General features: G+C 43.0%; 1 protein-coding gene across 8 annotated transcripts in view; it reads left to right on the top strand.

Annotated features, from left to right (window-relative positions):
- The window catches only part of fam135a (family with sequence similarity 135 member A), a 319,597-nt gene that overhangs the window by 167,290 nt on the left and 133,237 nt on the right, over window positions 1-19,070 (top strand). For all 8 annotated transcript variants that reach the window (XR_010970367.1, XM_068020133.1, XM_068020127.1 and 5 more), the window contains one exon: window positions 3,146-3,299. Coding sequence is in view for 7 of the 8 variants with exons in the window: in XM_068020133.1 (XP_067876234.1) it covers window positions 3,146-3,299 (154 nt within the window). In the remaining variant the exon portion in view is untranslated. The remainder of the gene's footprint in view (window positions 1-3,145; window positions 3,300-19,070) is intronic.

The following is a 19,070-nucleotide window of genomic DNA, read 5'->3' as shown; positions in this document are numbered from 1 at the left end:
CCTGCAAGTCCTTTGGACCGGAGCACCCGGCGGAAACCCACGCAGACACAGGGAGAACTTGCAAACTCTGCACAGGCAGTACCTAGAATCGAACCCGGGTTGCTGGAGCTGTGAGGCTGCGGTGCTAACCACTGTGCCACTGTGCCGTGACCCGTGGAGAAGTGGGACTGAATTAACAGTGCACTCCTCCCACCTCAGTCGTACCAAAGGGAAAACACACACAGACAACCACACCCCCATACCCACCTGTTTCTCAAACTTGTGTTGAGGTTTATTGAAAAATGCAGAAGGCCAAAGACGGATCAGAATGAGAGCAGAATAGAGAATTAAGGTGGAACTCAACTGGGTGCTCTGGGTCAAGGACACAATAGAGATATTCAGCGAAGTGATCACCTAATAAGTGTGGAGGAAAGAGCATGGTGAACCACAGATACAGTATACTTGGAGGAAGTATGTGTAAATTTCTGTCCTACATGGACAATAATCACTGACCAACGCAAACAGATGGACTGCTGGGTTGAGCACTACCTAGAACTGTACTCCAGGGAGAATGCTGTCACTGAGACTGCCCTCAATGCAGCCCAGCCTCTACCAGTCATGGATGAGCTGGACATACAGCCAACCAAATCGGAACTCAGTGATGCCATTGATTCCCTAGCCAGCGGAAAAGCCCCTGGGAAGGACAGCATTACCCCTGAAATAATCAAGAGTGCCAAGCCTGCTATACTCTCAGCACTACATGAACTGCTATGCCTGTGCTGGGACGAGGGAGCAGTACCCCAGGACATGCGCGATGCCAACATCATCACCCTCTATAAAAACAAAGGTGACCGCGGTGACTGCAACAACTACCGTGGAATCTCCCTGCTCAGCATAGTGGGGAAAGTCTTTGCTCGAGTCGCTCTGAACAGGCTCCAGAAGCTGGCCGAGCGCGTCTACCCTGAGGCACAGTGTGGCTTTCGTGCAGAGAGATCGACTATTGACATGCTGTTCTCCCTTCGTCAGATACAGGAGAAATGCCGTGAACAACAGATGCCCCTCTACATTGCTTTCATTGATCTCACCAAAGCCTTTGACCTCGTCAGCAGACGTGGTCTCTTCAGACTACTAGAAAAGATCGGATGTCCACCAAAGCTACTAAGTATCATCACCTCATTCCATGACAATATGAAAGGCACAATTCAACATGGTGGCTCCTCATCAGAGCCCTTTCCTATCCTGAGTGGTGTGAAACAGGGCTGTGTTCTCGCACCCACACTTTTTGGGATTTTCTTCTCCCTGCTGCTTTCACATGCGTTCAAATCCTCTGAAGAAGGAATTTTCCTCCACACAAGATCAGGGGGCAGGTTGTTCAACCTTGCCCGTCTAAGAGCGAAGTCCAAAGTACGGAAAGTCCTCATCAGAGAACTCCTCTTTGCTGACGATGCTGCTTTAACATCTCACACTGAAGAATGCCTGCAGAGTCTCATCGACAGGTTTGCGTCTGCCTGCAATGAATTTGGCCTAACCATCAGCCTCAAGAAAACGAACATCATGGGGCAGGATGTCAGAAATGCTCCATCCATCAATATTGGCGACCACGCTCTGGAAGTGGTTCAAGAGTTCACCTACCTAGGCTCAACTATCACCAGTAACCTGTCTCTAGATGCAGAAATCAACAAGCGCATAAATAAGGCTTCCACTGCTATGTTCAGACTGGCCAAGAGAGTGTGGGAAAATGGCGCACTGACACGGAACACAAAAGTCCGAGTGTATCAGGCCTGTGTCCTCAGTACCTTGCTCTACGGCAGCGAGGCCTGGACAACGTATGCCAGCCAAGAGCGACGTCTCAATTCATTCCATCTTCGCTGCCTTCGGAGAATACTTGGCATCAGGTGGCAGGACTATATCTCCAACACAGAAGTCCTTGAAGCGGCCAACATCCCCAGCTTATACACACTACTGAGTCAGCGGCGCTTGAGATGGCTTGGCCATGTGAGCCGCATGGAAGATGGCAGGATCCCCAAAGACACATTGTACAGCGAGCTCGCCACTGGTATCAGACCCACCGGCCGTCCATGTCTCCGTTATAAAGACGTCTGCAAACGCGACATGAAATCGTGTGACATTGATCACAAGTCGTGGGAGTCAGTTGCCAGCATTCGCCAGAGCTGGCGGGCAGCCATAAAGACAGGGCTAAATTGTGGCGAGTCGAAGAGACTTAGTAGTTGGCAGGAAAAAAGACAGAGGCGCAAGGGGAGAGCCAACTGTGCAACAGCCCCAACAAACAAATTTCTCTGCAGCACCTGTGGAAGAGCCTGTCACTCCAGAATTGGCCTTTATAGCCACTCCAGGCGCTGCTTCACAAACCACTGACCACCTCCAGGCGCGTATCCATTGTCTCTCGAGATAAGGAGGCCCAAAAGAAGAAGACATGGACAATGCTGTCGTAGGTTGTGAATGAACAAATTTTGCATCTTTAGAGTTTGCACAGAAAAGTGCTGGGTATGGGGTAGACATGTGTAAGAGTAAACTAGGGGCCCGTAGAGGGAATGGTCTGTTGAGAAAGCAGTGTGGGAGAGGAAGATTTATTTGGTGGAATCACATTAGAGATCGCTGACACTGTTTAATGTGGAGGGTAATAGGGCATATTTCATGTTTGCGACAGAGGATGAGGGGGAAGGAACCAGTCAAGGGTCTTGTCTACCACGTCAGAGGGAAATCTTCAGCTGAGAGAAAAATAAGTCAGAAGGTGGCATCATCGGAACAGATGCCAAGTAACTGGGAGAAAGACTAAGACTGAAAATGGGAGAGAAATCTGCCATTTGAAATATCAGTGTTCGAGGAGATCAAAAGTGCAAAGGAATGTGCTGGTCGAAAAGGGAAGGAATTAAGAAAATGTATTTGTGCATGTCAACTAACACCAAGGTGAGAAGTTGTGCAGGTAGAAGTTTTTCAGTGTTGGCCTTCAACTTATCCATTTTTTGTTGTATGGATTTTAGGGGTGGAAGTTATCTTGTGCATTCAGATCACTTTGACCATAGCTATACATTGTGCTAAAATTCACTATTTTGCAGTCTTACATGTGGACCTTACATTCTTTATCTCCCACTTGCATGATTAGAGTGCGCACAATTAATTTCCACCAAACTTGTTGTATTTTCAGGGAAGCAATTATGTGGTGCCAGAAAGCTGCATGCAACATGCTTACAATTTCCACTACAATCTCTGTTCAAGCTTGCTGCTGGCTTACAAGGGCCTTTTCAACTACTTCACCATGGTTACAAAAGAATTACCCACATCTCGCAGGATGGAGCTAGGTAAGTAGTTACAGATTTGCTTAAATGAGAATTTTTCTTTCTGAATCTTGAATTTCACCAAACCTGAAACCAGCTATCAGATGTTCATTTTCATGTCATGTCTAGTAATATGTAAAATATCTTGTCCCCGAGCTCATTTTGTCAATATTTTCCTTCATAAATATCCACTAGCATTTATAATGAAACTGCCTATGTAAACATGTCACGTTAATAGTGCACTCCACCTCACCTTGGTGGAAGTGCTGAGGACTGACCTACATCTGTGTGCCCTGGTTCAGATATACTTCATTCTTCCTCCCTGCTTCACCTGAAGGCTACATGTGGTCTTGACTTCCTGGAGAAGATTTTAACTTCCATCATTGGCTAAAACAAACTCTGCTTCACCATGAAAAATTGAGTAGTCATTTTTAAACTTGAGATGCTTGGATATTTATATGCAAAAATGGATTGGAATACAAGAACACTTGAAATAGGAGCAGAAGTAGACCATATGGCCCATCGAGCCTGCTCTGCCATTCAATACGATCATGGCTGATCTTGGGTTGTAAGTCCACTTTCCTGCCCACTCCCCACATCCCTTGATTCCCTGTGAGACCAAAAATCTGTCTATCCCAGCCATAAATGTATTCAATGATGGAGCTTCTGCAACCCTCTGGGGTAGAGAATTCCAAAGATTCACAACCCTTTGAGTGTAGTAATTTCTTCTTATCCTAATCCTGAATGATCAGCCCCTTATCCTGAGACTGTGCCCTCACGTTCTCGATTCCCCAACCAGCAGAAACAGTCTCTCAGCTTCCACCCTATCAAGCTCTTTCAGAATCCTATATGTCTCAATTAGAACGCCTCTCATTCTTCTAAACGCCTGTGAATATAGGCCCAATTTACTCAGCCTCTCATCATAGGACAACCCCCTCATCCCAGGGACCAATTTAATAAATCTTTGCTGCACTGCCTCCAATGCAAGTATATCCTTTCTTAAATGTGGAGACCAAAACTGCACACAGTATTCCAGGTACAACCTCACCAAAACCCTGTACAATTTTAGTAAGATTTCTTTATTCCTGTACTTCAATCCCCTTGCAATAAAGGCCAACATGCCATTTGCCTTCCTAATACAAGAAAAAACAGTTGGCAAAGAACAGACGAAATGCTGTTAATTCATAGACTTTGAGTGTGTACCTTTTAATTATGTTGAGGACTCCTACATTGACATAATTCTTCAAATTGAATGTTTATGCAGTGGTCTATGTTTATTGAAGTACAATGTTAATTTGTACATTGGGGAAGTTTGTGAAGATGCTGTTTAATCAATTATTGAGTGTTTTGTGCCCAAAACTGATCAAATTCAAAATTTAGATGTATTACTTCAATTCTTAGAGACAACTGAAGTTCTTTTATTACCTTCCTGATTCAGAGTAGTTTAAATTACAGTATCCACAATTCTGTTTGATTATTCACAAACCATTTCGTAGAATGATATTGTATGGAAGGAGGCCAGCATGCCTCTGATGGCTCTTTGAAACAACCTACCCAATTAGCCCCACTCATCTGCTGTTTCCTCATAACCCTGCAGATTTTTCTACTTCCAGGTTTTATCCAATTCCCTTTTCAAAGTTGTTATTGATTTTGTTTCCAATAGCAACAATTTGCATTTATATAACACCTTTAATGTAGTTTGACACTGTGCCATGAAAGATATTGGGACAAATGACCAAAAATTTGGTCAGAGGTCGATTTTAAAGAAAGCCATAAAGAAGGAGAGGGCCTAAAACCCAGACATTGTTGCTATTGGTGGAGCGATAGAAATTGGGGTTGCCCAAGATGCCAGAATTAGAGGATTGCAGAACTCTCAGAGGGTTGTAGGGCTGGAGGAAGTTACAGAGATAGGGAGAGATGAGGCCATGATTTGAAAACGAGGATCAAAATTTTAAAAGTGAGGCATTACCAGGCCAGAAGTACAGGGGTGATGGGTGAACCGGCAGCAGGGTTTTGGCTGTGCTGAAGTTTATGGAACTGGAAGGACATTGGAATAATCAAGCCTCGAACTCGCAAAGGCATGGATGAGTCTTTCAGCAGTAGATAAGCTGAAACAAGTGGAGGTGAACAACGTTATGGAGGTGGAAGTAGGCATTCTTGGTAATGGGGAGGATATGGTGTCGGAAACTCATCGCGGAATCAGATAGGATGCCAGTCTGGTTCAATGTCAGATAGTTGCCAGGGAGAAGGATGGAATCAGTATCTAGAGAAAAGTGTTTTGTGGTGGGAACTGAAGACAATAAGTTCTGTTTACCCATTATTTAGTTGGAGGAAATTTCTGCTCATCTGTTACTGAATGTTGGACAAACAGTCTGACAGTTTAGGAGGGAGCAGAGAGAAGTAGGGGCGAGGTAGAATGAGGAGTGATCAGCATACATGTGGTAACTGATGCTGTTTTCGGATGTTGTCACTGATGCAATACTTGGTCAAGTGCTGCCTTGATGTCAAGGACAGTTACTCTCATCTCGTCTGGAATTCAGCTCCATGTTTGGACCAAGGCTGTAATGAGGTCTGGAGCCAACTGGTCCTAGCAGAACCCAAACTGAGCATCAGTGAGCAGATTATTACTGTGTAAGTGCCGCTTGTCGACAATTCCTTCCATCACTGTACTGATGATTGAGAGTAGACCAATGTGGCGATTATTAGCCAGATTGAATTTGTCCTGATGTTTGTGAACAGGACATACCTAGGCAATTTTCCACTTTGTCAGGTAAACAGCAGTGTTGCAGCTGTATTCAAACAGCTTGGCGAGGGGCGCAGCTAGTTCTGGATCACATCAAGGCAGCGTTTGACTGAGTATTGCATCAAGGAGCCCAAGTAAAATTGAAGTCAATGGGAATCAAGAGAAAAATTCTCTTCTGACTGGAATCATACTTAGCATAAAGGGAGAGGTGCCCAAGATGCCTGAAACAAAAATTGAGACTTTGGGAAGGATCGAAGGGATAGAGGTGGTTGTAGAAACAGGGAGCGGGGTAAGGTCACAAAGGGAATCTAAATGCTAGAGTAGTAATTTTAAATTGGAAGCATTGGGAATCAGGAAGCCAGTGTACATCAGCCACGGCAAAAGTGATGGGTGAAAGGAACTTGGTGAGAAATGGGATACAGGAAACAGAGGTTTGGAGAAGTGAAAATTTATGAACAGCAGTGGATGGGAGACCACCAGGTGATTATTGGAATAGTTGAGGCTGGGAGTGATTAAAGGTATCGATAAGGGATTTAACAGCAGATGGGCTGAAATACAGACAGAAATTGGCAATGTTAGAGGTGGAAGTAAGTGGTTTCTGTGGTGGAGAATATATGGGGTTGGGTTATTGAAGGTGCCAAGTTTGCAAACAGTTTGCTTTGTTCTGAGTCAGTGGCCAGGGAAAAGGATGGAATCAATGGCAAGTGTATGAAAGTTATTGCTTCAGTCTTCCCCTGTGTAATTGAAGGAACCTGTGGCTCATCCAAGACTGAATGTTGCCGGACTACTTGATCAACAGAGGTAGTGGAGGGTTTGCGAGAAGTTTGCAGGGTGCCATCAGCGTACATGTGGATGTTAACCTTGTCATCTGATTATGCTGCCGAAGAGCTGCGTGTAGATGAGAAAGAGGAGAGGGCCCAGGTTTAGGTTCTTGAGGCAACAGCACAAATGTGGGAAGAGAAGCCATTGCTGAAGTTGCCCTGACTATAATTAGATAGGGATGAGTGCAGTCTCACTGAGCAGGACAACAGAGGAGTGACATTGAAGAATGGTGTGTTCTTCAGTTTTTGACATAGCTGAAGTTGAGGTGGGCTTAATGTGTCAGTTAAAGAAAATGTTTGATTTTGGTTAGACCATTTTGTTGCTGTAGCAGTGGCAGAAGTCTGATTGGAGGGATTCAAGCAGGTTGTTTAGGTTGGAGAATGGATTATCTCCCCTCAATCTCCTTTGTTCTAAGGAGAACAACCCCAGTTTTTTCAAATTAATCTTGTAACTAAAATCAACCATCCTGATAAATCTCCTCTGCACCCTGTCAAGGGCCTGTGCATCCTTCCTGAAGCGTGGTGACCAGAACTGGATGCAGTACTCCAGTTGGGGTCCAACCAGATCTTTATAAAGGTTCAGCATAACTTCCCTGCTTTTGTACCCAATGTCTCTGTTTATGAAGCCCAAGATCCCATATGCTTTACTAACCACTCTCTCAATATGTCCTACCACTTCAAAGATTGATCCACCTGCACCCCGCCAGATGCCTCTGTCCCTGCACACTCTTTAGAACTGTGCCTTTAAGTATAGATTGCCTCTCCCTATTCCTTTTGCCAAAATGCATCACCTCACACTTGTCTCTATTAAATTCCATCTGCTACCTCTCTGCCCATTTTGCTAGCCTATCTATGTCCTGTTAAAGGTGGTTCATATCATCCTCACTGTTTGCCACATCTGCAAGTTTGGTGTCATCGACAGATTTTGAGATTCTACTCTGTGTTCCAAGATCCAAGTCATTTAAATTTAACAAAAAAAGCAGTGGTCCCAGCACTTACCCTTGGGGAACACCACTGTCTACCATCTTCCAGTCTGAAAAGCAACCATTTACTACAGCTGTTTTCTGTCTGTAAGCCAATTTGTTTTTATCTGTTTGGACGCTGACCCTCTTATTCCAACAGTCTCAATTTTGTTAACCAACCTTTTATATGGCACCTTATCAAATGCTTTCTTAAAATCCATATAGACAACATCCACTGCATTCCCTTCTTCAACCTTCTCTGTTACTTCATCAAAAAATTCAATTAGATTAGTCAAGCATGATTTGCCCTCCACAGATCCGTGCTGGCTATCCCAACTCGAACCTCTCCAAGTATATGCTGAAGTTTTCCCTGATTATTGTTTCTATAACCTTACCCACCAACTAACTGCCTATAGTTGCTAGGACTGTCCTTACACCCTTTCTTGAATAAGGGTGTCACATTCACCAATAAATTCAGCCTCTTCAGTTTTATGCTTGGTAAGAAAACACTGCATTGCCCCTGGATTTTTTTCCTGCAGAGAGAAAGTGCTGTGCCTTGCATTTGAAATCCCTTTCAACATATTTATATGTTGGGGAATCAGGTTCCCATTTACATAATTTCAAAAAGTCAGAATTTATTGTCTTTACATTTGTTTAATTCTGTGAAAAGTTGCTTGCTCTTTTAGCTTACATTGTTCAATTTTTGAATATAAAAGGAACCGTTTTCTATATCCTAATTTATATATTTCTTTAATCTGGTCTAAATTCTACATAGATTAAAATGACTGTACTTCGTCTGTTGATGGACAGCATAGCATTGCTGTTTTAATCTTTCAACTTCAAATGTGAATTTTATCCTTTTCAATGCCAAGTGTGAATTGCTTTGAATTGTTTCTGAACTGAGGCTGCCTGCTCCTTTTACTTTGGACTGTTAATAGGTCCCAAAGAGCAGACTCTCAGACCATCTATCAGAGCAAAATTTAAATCCAGCCACCAAAGGTAGTGACAGGATAATAGCCCATTCTCTACCTATAGACCTGTAAGAATTTTTTTTAAATGCCTTCATTATTTCCTTTTGTGGCACAATTTTGACATTTCTCTCTTGAGCAACCTGATTTTTTTAAAAGTAGTTATTGCAGCTCTGCACCACATATTCCAAATAGCTGGATGCTGCATTGCTCACAGCACAACTGTTTCTGCTGGATGTCTTGTTTGAGTGCTCGTTTTCATTTGTAAGATGGTTTGGATTTGAATTCTATGGAATGTATCTCAAATAACTGGTCAAAATTTAAATTGACTGAAGAATTTAAGTGACCAAGTTGGTAGTTCTAAGAATGATGAATGTTGGTCATCCACATCTATTCCAAATGGAACATCCACGTGTATCTTGGATGCAAAACAACACTAAAGATTGTTGGAAAATCTAATGTTGTAGGAATCCACAGGAAAGCTCAGTTCTATTTGTCACTGGAAACTTTGGTATTCTATGAAGGTTGTATTTACTTATTAATAGAATATGGTGGATTTGTTTGGTAGGCTGTCAATGGACTCTATATAGTTTAAGTCATGTAAACCACTATTTAAGGAGAGCTTACGTTGTACCAGAAGCTATTTGTATCATGTGACCAAGTTGACAGTTACCATCAAAATCAGCAGGTGTAATACTATAAGGATTGGCCGTGCTGAAGTATTCACCTCTGTTTTTATTTGGAATGCAAGAACTGTAGCAGATGTATCTCAACATTTAGTATTTACCTAAAAAGTCAGCATAGAATGCCAATGACAGAGCTTCAAAGGCTGCTTCTTATCCCTCTGGACACCTCTCTCAGACAAAGTTGTTGCCTGGTGCTTAGCTCCTTGTATGCAGAATTAATAATCAGTGTTGAAGTCAGAGCTCCAGGAAATTTATTGCCTGTTGGTACCTTAGTGTATTTTGTTTTTGTGCTCCAGAGCCATCAGAGACAAATTGTGAGTCAGTGCCTTAGAGTTACCACTAATTGGTTCTTGTTTTGACACTTATTAAAAAGAAAAAAATTAGCTTTGTTGAAACATGATGTAGCATTGTAGGTATAGCATCATTCCTAGATTGACTGGCAGGCACAAAATAGTTCAATATAAAATTTAATAAATAATGGAAGCTAATTTTAGATTACTTGAGCAAAACCTAACGCAGACATGGCAGGTAATGGCCACCTTCTGTGCTGTAAACTCCTAGTGTTGTATTTGATATAGGGTCATTGGAAAGTCTTTTATATTTTTGACTTTGACCAAGCAGATAATAATATTTAGAAAATTATTTATTATGTGGGCTAAATTGCCATTGGGGCAAACTGCTGGATAGCAGTATTTATAATAACTAAAATTATCGTTTGGTAGTACAGAACTTAAGTATTGCTGAAAACAGAGACATTTTCTCAAAGCTTTTCTTGCACTCATCAGGACAATTCGTAAGAATACCAAAGTAAGGGAAAGAAACAAATTTATACTGTATGAGAAGAGAGTGCTGATTGGTTTCCAAATGACTCTGGTCGAGGTGTTGCCATGGAGAATGTCCCAGTTTATGTTGACTGACAGTTAACTGCCAAGCCTTGTTTGAAATTTAAACCAGGCAGCTTGACTCTGGTCAAGGCGTTGCCCAGAGGAATGAACAAGCGAATGGCTGTCACTTATTTTGTTTAGCTGGAACAGGCGCATGTGTGTACATGTTATTTCTGTCTGTAAAGAACAGGGCCCTGTGTATTAATAGTTTCCAGTACGTCCAAATGCGCCACACTGTGAGCCCGACTGACAATCTTAAGTTGGTTGTCAGCATAATTCTTAGCACACTGAGGATTATTTAGCAAATATTGTCCAATCGCAGAATCACATCTAATGTTGAGCCATTTGCTGGTTCAGTCCTCAGGGCAATGCCTTGACCAATCAGAGCCAAGCTGCCTAGTTTAAATTTCAAGCAAAGCTTGGCATTTAACTGTCAGTCACCATAAACTGGTGCATTCTCCATGGCAACACCTCTACCAATCAGAGTTCACTTGCCAACCAATCAGCACTCTCTTATACTGTATAAATTTGTTTCTTTTCCTTACATTGGTATTCTTGTGATTCGTCCTGATGAGTGCAAGACGTAAAGCTTTTACAAAATGTCTCTGTTTTCAGCAAAACTGAAATTGTGTAAAATTCAATAATAAAGTTGTGCCACTAGGGAATCTGGTTTAGGCAAAGAAGGTCTAAGGAATGACGACATCAAATCTTTGCTCTATTGTTGCCGTGGAAATTTGAAATCAAGGTACCAAAATATCATGCTTTTCTTCCCATTGCAACTGTGGTCTTGTACTTCATTCGAAATAACTTTTTAATTTCTTGGTTTTTTTTGTTAATTTAACCATGTGTCTTCAATGAGCCGAGCACCCTAATCTAAATGGAGCAAGCAATACTTTTATATTCAAAATTCATTTTAGCTTCATTTGTTTCATAAAACATTTTGTGATTAATGTGTTCCTTTATTTGTTTGTCATTTTGTTGCATATTCTTTTGTGATAGAACAGCTGCTAAGCCATGTTATAACTAACTGTTCTACAGCTTTTCCTAGTCACTTCTGTGCACAGCAAGAAATGAATGCTGGAAACTCATTTCGCACTAACCCCATGCACCATTCTTGGGCTATTTTAAATTATTTATTTCCGTGGTTTTTGAAAAGTCTGCACGTATTTTGTTAAAATTGTGATATTAGTAACGATGAATTACAGCATAAATCCAATGTAAGCTGGCTTGAAAGTAGAACATAGAATAAACTTAAAGAACATACTAGTGAGTACAAGCCATTCAGTCCTTCCCACTCACCTTTCTATATTCCTACCCCAGCCTTTATCACACCACAGATATTTGTTGTATGTTGGAAGAGGAGCATAGTGCATATTTGTACAGGCAAGTAATGCTGTATGTAATTGCCATTATGATGGGCACTTGCCCACTAAGTTCCTTTGTCCTGCTTTTTGTGTACAGGACATACCTGGGTAATTTTCCACATTGCCAGGTAGATGCCAGCGTTGTAGATGTAACGGAACAGCTTGGCTAGGGGCGTGGCAAGTTCTGCAGCACAGGTCTTCAGTACTGTTGCTGTAATATTGTCAGGGCCCATTGCTTTGCAGTATCCAGTGCCTTCAGTCGTTTCTTGAAATCACGTGGTGTGACTCGAATTGGTTGAAGTCTGGCATCTGTGATGCTGGGGACTTCGGGAGGAGGCCGAGATAGATCATCAACTCGGCACTCCTGACTGAACATTATTGCAAATGTTTCAGCCTTATCTTTTACACTGATGTGCTGGACTCCCTCATCCTTGAGGATGGAGATATTTGTGGAGCCGCCACCTCCAGTTAGTTGTTTAATTGTCCACCACCATTCATAAAAATGTGGCAGGACTGCAGAGCTCAAATCTAGTCCGTTGGTTATGGGATCGCTTGGCTCTGTCTGTCGCATGCTGCTTACGCAGATTGGCACGCAAGTAGTCCTGTGTTGTAGCTTCAGCTGGTTGACACCTCATTTTGAGGTATGCCTGGTGCTGCGCCTGGCATGCCCTCCTGCACTCTTCATTGAACCAAAGTTGATCCCGCGGCTTGATGGTAAAGGTAGATTGGGGAATATGCCAGGCCATGAGGTTACAGATTGTGGTTGAGTACAATTCTGTGGCTGCTGATGGCCCACAGTGCCTCATGGATGCCCGGTTTTGCATTGCTAGATCTGTTTGAAATCTATCCCATTTAGCATGGTGGTAGTGCCACACAACACAATGGAGGATATCCTCAATGTGAAGGCGGGACTTCATCTCCACAAGGACTGGGCGGTGGTTACTCCTGCCAATACTGTCATGGACAGATGCATCTGCGGCAAGCAGATTGGTGAGGACAAGGTCAAGTATGTTTTCTCTCTTGTTGGTTCCCTCACCACCTGCCGCAGACCGAGACTAACAGCCATGTCCTTTTGGACTCAGCCAGCTCGGTCAGTGGTGGTGCTACTGAGCCACTCCTGGTGATGGACATTGAAGTCCCCCACCCAGAGTGCATTCTGCGCCCTTGGCCACCCTCAATGCTTCCTCCAAGTGGTGTTCAACATGGAGGAGTATTGATTCATCAGCTGAGGGCGGTAGGTGGTAATCAGCAGGAGGTTTCCTTGCCCATATTTGACCTGATGCCATGGCACTTCGTGGGTCTGGAGTCGATGTTGAGGATTCCCAGGGCAACTGACTCAGGAGCAGTTCCTACAGATTGGAGGGGGGCAAATGTAACCCCACGATTTAAAAAAGGAGGTAGAGAAACAACAGGGAATTACAGACCAGTTAGCCTTACATCAGTAGTGGGGAGAATGCTGGAGTCTATTATAAAGGATGTGATAGCAGACACCTGAAAAGCATAAACGGGATTGGACAAAGTCAGCATGAGTTTACAAAAGGGAAATCATGCTTAACAAATCTACTGGAGTTTTTTGAGGATGTAACTAGTAGAATAGATAAGGGAGAACCAGTGGATGTGGTGTATTTCGATTTTCAGAAGGCTTTTGATAAGGTCCCACATAAGTGGTTAGTGTGCAAAATTAAAGCACTTGGGATTGGGGGTAATATACTGGCATGGATTGAGAATTGGTTGACAGACAGGAAACAGAGTAAGAATAAACAGGTCTTTTTCCAGGTAACAGGCAGTGACTAGTGGGGCACCATAGGGATCAGTGCTTGGGCCCCAGATATTCACAATATATATTAATAACTTGCGTGAGGAAACTAAGTGTAACATTTCCAAGTTTGTGGACAACACAAAGCTGGGGGGGAATGTGAGCTGTGAGGAGGATGCAAAGAGGCTCCAATGTGATTTGGATAAGTTGGGTGAGTGGGCAAATGCATGGCAGATGCAGTATAACGTGGATAAATGTGAGTTTATCCACTTTGGTTGTAAAAACAGAAAGGCAGATCATTATCTGAATGGTGATAGATTGGGAAAGGGGGAGGTGCAACGAGACTTGGGTGTCCTTGTACATCAGTCGCTGAAAGCAAGCATTCAGGTGTAGCAAGCAGTTAGGAAGGCAAATGGTATGTTGGCCTTCATTGCAAGAGGATATGAGTACAGGAGCAAGGATGTCTTACTGCAGTTATACAGGGCCTTGGTGAGACCACGTCTGGAGTATTGTGTGCAGTTTTGGTCTCCTTATCTGAGGAAGGATGTTCTTGCCATGGAGGGAGTGCAAAGAAGATTTACTAGGCTGATTCCTGAGATGGCAAGATTGACGTATGAGGAGAGATTGGGTGGACTAGGCCTGTATTCACTAGAGTTTAGAAAAATGAGAGGGGATCTCATAGAAAGCTATAAAATTCTAACAGGATAAGACAGGCTAGATGCAGGATGTTCCCGATGGCCAGAAAGTCCAGAACCAGGAGTTTCAGTCTCAGGGTACGGGATATGCCATTTGGAGCCGAGATGAGGAGAAATTTCTTCACCATGAGGGTGGTGAACCTGTGGAATTCTCTACTGCAGCAGGCAGTGGAGGCCAAGTCATTAAATATATTCAAGAAGGAGATAGATATATTTCTTAATGCCAAAGGGATCAAGGGATATGGGGAGAAAGCAGGAACAGGGTACTGAACTAAACGATCAGCCATGATCTTTTTTGAATGGCGGAGCAGGCCCAAAGGGCCTACTCATGCTCCTATTTTCTATGTTTCTATGTCTGTATACCACTGTACCGCCACCTCTGCTGGGTCTGCCCTGCCAGTGGGATAGGATATACCCGGGGATGGTGATGGTGGTATCTGGAACATTGTCTGTAAGGTATGATTCCGTGAGTATGACTATGTCAGGCTGTTGCTTGACTAGTCTGTGGGACATAGTGTTATACAGCACAGAAACAGGCCCATCGGCCCACCGTGTTCGTACCGGCCAAAAAGCGCCTATCTATTCTAATCCCATTTTCCAGCACTTGGCCTGTCACCTTGTATGCTAAGGCGTTTCAAGTGCTCATCTAAATACTTCTTAAATGTTGTGAGGGTTCCTGTCTCAACCACCCCTTCAGGCAGTGTGTTCCAGATTCCAACCACCCTCTGAGTGAAATTTTTTTTCCTCAAATCCCCTCCAAACCTCCTGCCCCTTACCTTAAATGTATGCCCCCTGGTATTGACACCTCCACTAAGGGAAAAGGTTTCTTCCTATCTAACCTATCTATGCCCCTCATAATTTTGTATATCTCAATCAGGTACCCCCTCAGCCTTCTCTGCTCTAAGGAAAACAACCCTTGCCTATCCAGTCTCTCTTCCTAGCTGAAATGCTCCAGCCCAGGCAACATCCTGGTGAATCTCCTCTGCACCCTCTCCAGTGCAATCACGCCCTTCCTATAGTGTGGCGACCAGAACTGTACACAGTACTCCAGCTGTGGCCTAACTAGCGTTTTATACAGCTCCATCATAACCTCCCTGCTGCTATATTCTGTGCCTTGGCTAATAAAGGCAAGTATCCCTTATGCCTTCCTAACCACCTTATCTACCTGTGCAGCTGCCTTGAGTGATCTGTGGACACGTACACCAAGGTCCTCTGACCCTCTGTACTTCCTTGGGTACTACCATCCAGTGTATATTCCCTTGCCTTGTTAGTCCTCCCAAAATGCATCACCTCACACTTCTGAGGATTAAATTCCATTTGCCACTGCTCCGCCCATCCTACCAGCCCATCTATATCGTCCTGTGATCTATGACTATGCTTCTCACTATTTACGACACCACCAATTGTCGTGTCATCTGCGACCTTACTGATCATACCTCTTATATTCACGTCTAATCATTAATGTACACTACAAACAGCAAGGGTCCCAGCACCGATCCCTGCGCTACACCATTGGTCACAGGCTTCCAATCACTAAAACAACCCTCGACCATCACCCTCTGCCTCCTGCCGCTAAGCCAGTGTTGGATCCAATTTGCCAAATTGCCCTGAATCCCATGGGCTCTTACCTTCTTGACCAATCTCCCATGCAGGACCTTATCAAAAGCCTTAAAGAATGAAACCGGATGGAACACCCGGCATCGACCATGTAGACTACATCAACTGCTTTACCCTCATATACTCACCTAGTCGCCTCCTTGAAAAAGTCAATCAAATTTGTTAGACATGATCTCCCCCTGACAAAGCCATGGTGACTATCCTTGATTAATTCCTGTCTCTCCAAGTGGAGATTAATCCTGTCCCTCAGAATTTTTTCCAGTATTTTCCCTACCACTGATGTTAGACTCACTGGCCTATAATTACTGGTTTATCCCTGCAACCCTTCTTGAATAATGGTACCACATTCGCTGTCCTCCAGTCCTTTGGCTGTCCTGTGGGACAGCTCTCCCAACTTTGGCACAAGCCCCCAGATGTTAATAAGGAGGACTTTGCAGGGTCAACAGGGATGGGTTTGCCATTGTCGTTTCCGAAGCTTAGGTCAATGTTAGGTGGTCCATCTGGTTTTGTTTCATTATTGACTTCATAGCAGTTAAGTACAACTGAGTGGCTTGCTAGACCATTTCAGAGGGCATTTAAGAGTCAACCACATTGTGTGGGTCTGGTGTCTGCAGATTTCCTTCCCTGAAGGACATTAGTCAACCAGATGGGTTTTTATAACCATCGATTCAATTCATGGCCATCATTAGACTAGCTTTTAATTCCAGATTTATTAATTGAATTCAAATCCCACCTTTTGCTGTGGTGGGATTCAAACCCATGTTCCCAGAGCAATACCCTGGGTCTCTGGGTTCCTAGTCCAGTGACAATACCACTACCGCCTCCCCATAATGTGCAACTAATTTCAGCTGAGTTGATTCCACAAACAGCAATAAGCTAAGTGACTAATTAAAAGTGTTTGTTGTGCTGGGTTGGCCAAGATGTTATTCGAACTCACCTGGTCACTTGAAACAAACATGGGATCTAAGAGCTCAGATGAGGACTTGGTATAATATCTCATGCAAAAGATGGCATCTCCAACACTCTTTCATCTTGGACTGGGACATGAACCTGCAGTCTTTTAACTTGCTCTCACTGAGACAAGACTGGTAATGTAGTGCTGTTGTTTAAACAAACTGGATTGTTAAAATGTGTTTCATTGAAAAATCGGTTAAAAGTATGACCCTTTAGTTTATTAATAGTAGTCACTAATTTCAGCTTCTCTGGAGTTATTAATTGGATACAATCACCAGCTGATGTGGATAGCATGTTTATTGTTTAAAACTTGGTGCAGAATCCAGTTGTCATGGTCCATGGTAAGAAGCAACGACATAGGTAGAACTAAGAATGAGGTTCTGAGGAGGGAGTTTGATTTTGTCTTCTAAATTAATAAGTAGAACCTCAAGGGTATTAATCTCTAGATTACTATCTGAGCCACCTGCAAATTGGCATAAGAATAAATAGTGCAAAGAATAGTTTAAAAAATAAAATTAAAGGCTTGTTATCTGAATGCGTGAAGCAGTCATAAAAAGCTAGATGAATTAAAAGCACAAATAGAGATAAATGGTTTTGATCTAATCGCTATTACAGAGACATGATTACAAGGTGACCAGTGTTGGAAAATAAATGTTCCAGGGTACACGATGTTTTGAAAAGGCAGGCAGAATGGAATTGAAGGAGTAGCCCTAATAGTAAAGGATGACATAAGGACAGTGTTAAGATCAGATCTTGGCTCAGAAGATTAGGAATCAGAATCAATATGAGTGGGGATTATGAATCACAAGGGTCAGCAAATGCTGGTATGAGTAGTTTGTAGGCTTCCTAACAGTAATTATACGTTGGACAAAGCATTAAGCAAGAAATAATTTGAGCTTGTAACAAAGGCAATGTAATAATCATGGGGGATTTTAATCAAATTTGGCAAAGGTAGTCTGGAAGATGAGTTTGTAGAATCCTTCCACAATAGTTTCCTGGAAAAATATATTGTGGAGCTAACTAGGTATAAAGGTATTTTAGATTGGGGTGGCGCAGTGGTTAGCACCGCAGCCTCACAGCTCCAGGGACCCGGGTTCGATTCCGGGTACTGCCTGTGTGGAGTTTGCAAGTTCCCCCTGTGTCTGCGTGGGTTTTCTCCGGGTGCTCCGGTTTCCTCCCACAAGCCAAAAAACTTGCAGGTTGATAGGTAAATTGGCCATTATAAATTGTCACTAGTATAGGTAGGTGGTAGGGAAATATAGGGACAGGTGGGGATGTTTGGTAGGAATATGGGATTAGTGTAGGATTAGTATAAAATGGGTGGTTGATGTTCGGCACAGACTCGGTGGGCCGAAGGGCCTGTTTCAGTGCTGTATCTCTAATGTGGTATTGTATAATGAAGCCGGGTTAATTAGTAATCTCATAGTAAAAGATTCTCTGGGAATAAGTGATCATAATACAGTTGAATTCTATATTAAGTCTGAGAATGACATATTTGAGTTCATCGCAAGAATCTTAAACTTAAAGAAAACCACTTGCCTAGGTATGAAGGGAGAACTGGCTAAGGTCGATTGGATAAATAAATTAATAGGTATGGTGGTAAATAAACAGTGGGACGCATTGAAAGAAACAATTCAAAATGTTCACCAAAAATACATTCCATTAAGAAAAAACAACTTGGTGAAAGAAATCCATCTTTGCCTTACTAGGGAAGTTGAGGATAATAGATGAAAAGAGGCTCATAATGTTGCAAAGAATAATAGTAAACCTGAAGATTGGGAGAGTTTTAAAAAATAGCAAAGGGCGACCAAACACAAGAAATAACAGCAGGAGTAGACCACGTGGCCCATCGAACCTGCTCCACCATTCAATACCAACATGGCTGATCTTAAGCTTCAACTCCACTTTCCCGCCTGCTTGCCGCATCTCTTGATTCCCTGAGAGACCAAAACTCTGTCTGTCCCAGCCTTAAATATATTCAACGATGGAGCATCCACAACCCTCTGGGGTAGAGAATTCCAAAGATTCATAACCCTTTGAGTGAAGTAATTTCTCCCCATTTCAGTCCTAAACGATTGGCCGCTTATCCTGAGACTGTACCCCCGTGCTTTAGATACGCCAATCAGCGGAAACAGCCTCTGTGTCTATCCTATCCAGCCCTTTCAGAATCTTGTATGCTTCAATGAGATCGTCTCGCATTCTATTAAACTCCAGAGAGTTTGGGCCCAATTTACTCAGCCTCTCATCATAGGACACCCCCTCATCCCAGGGACCAATTTAGTGAACCTTCACTGTACCGCCTCCAATGCAAGTATATCCTTTCTTAAATGTGGAGACCAAAACTG

The sequence above is a fragment of the Heterodontus francisci genome, chromosome 3 (genome assembly GCF_036365525.1).
Source record: "Heterodontus francisci isolate sHetFra1 chromosome 3, sHetFra1.hap1, whole genome shotgun sequence".
NCBI lineage: Eukaryota > Metazoa > Chordata > Chondrichthyes > Heterodontiformes > Heterodontidae > Heterodontus > Heterodontus francisci.
This window is presented reverse-complemented; position numbering and strand designations above follow the sequence as displayed.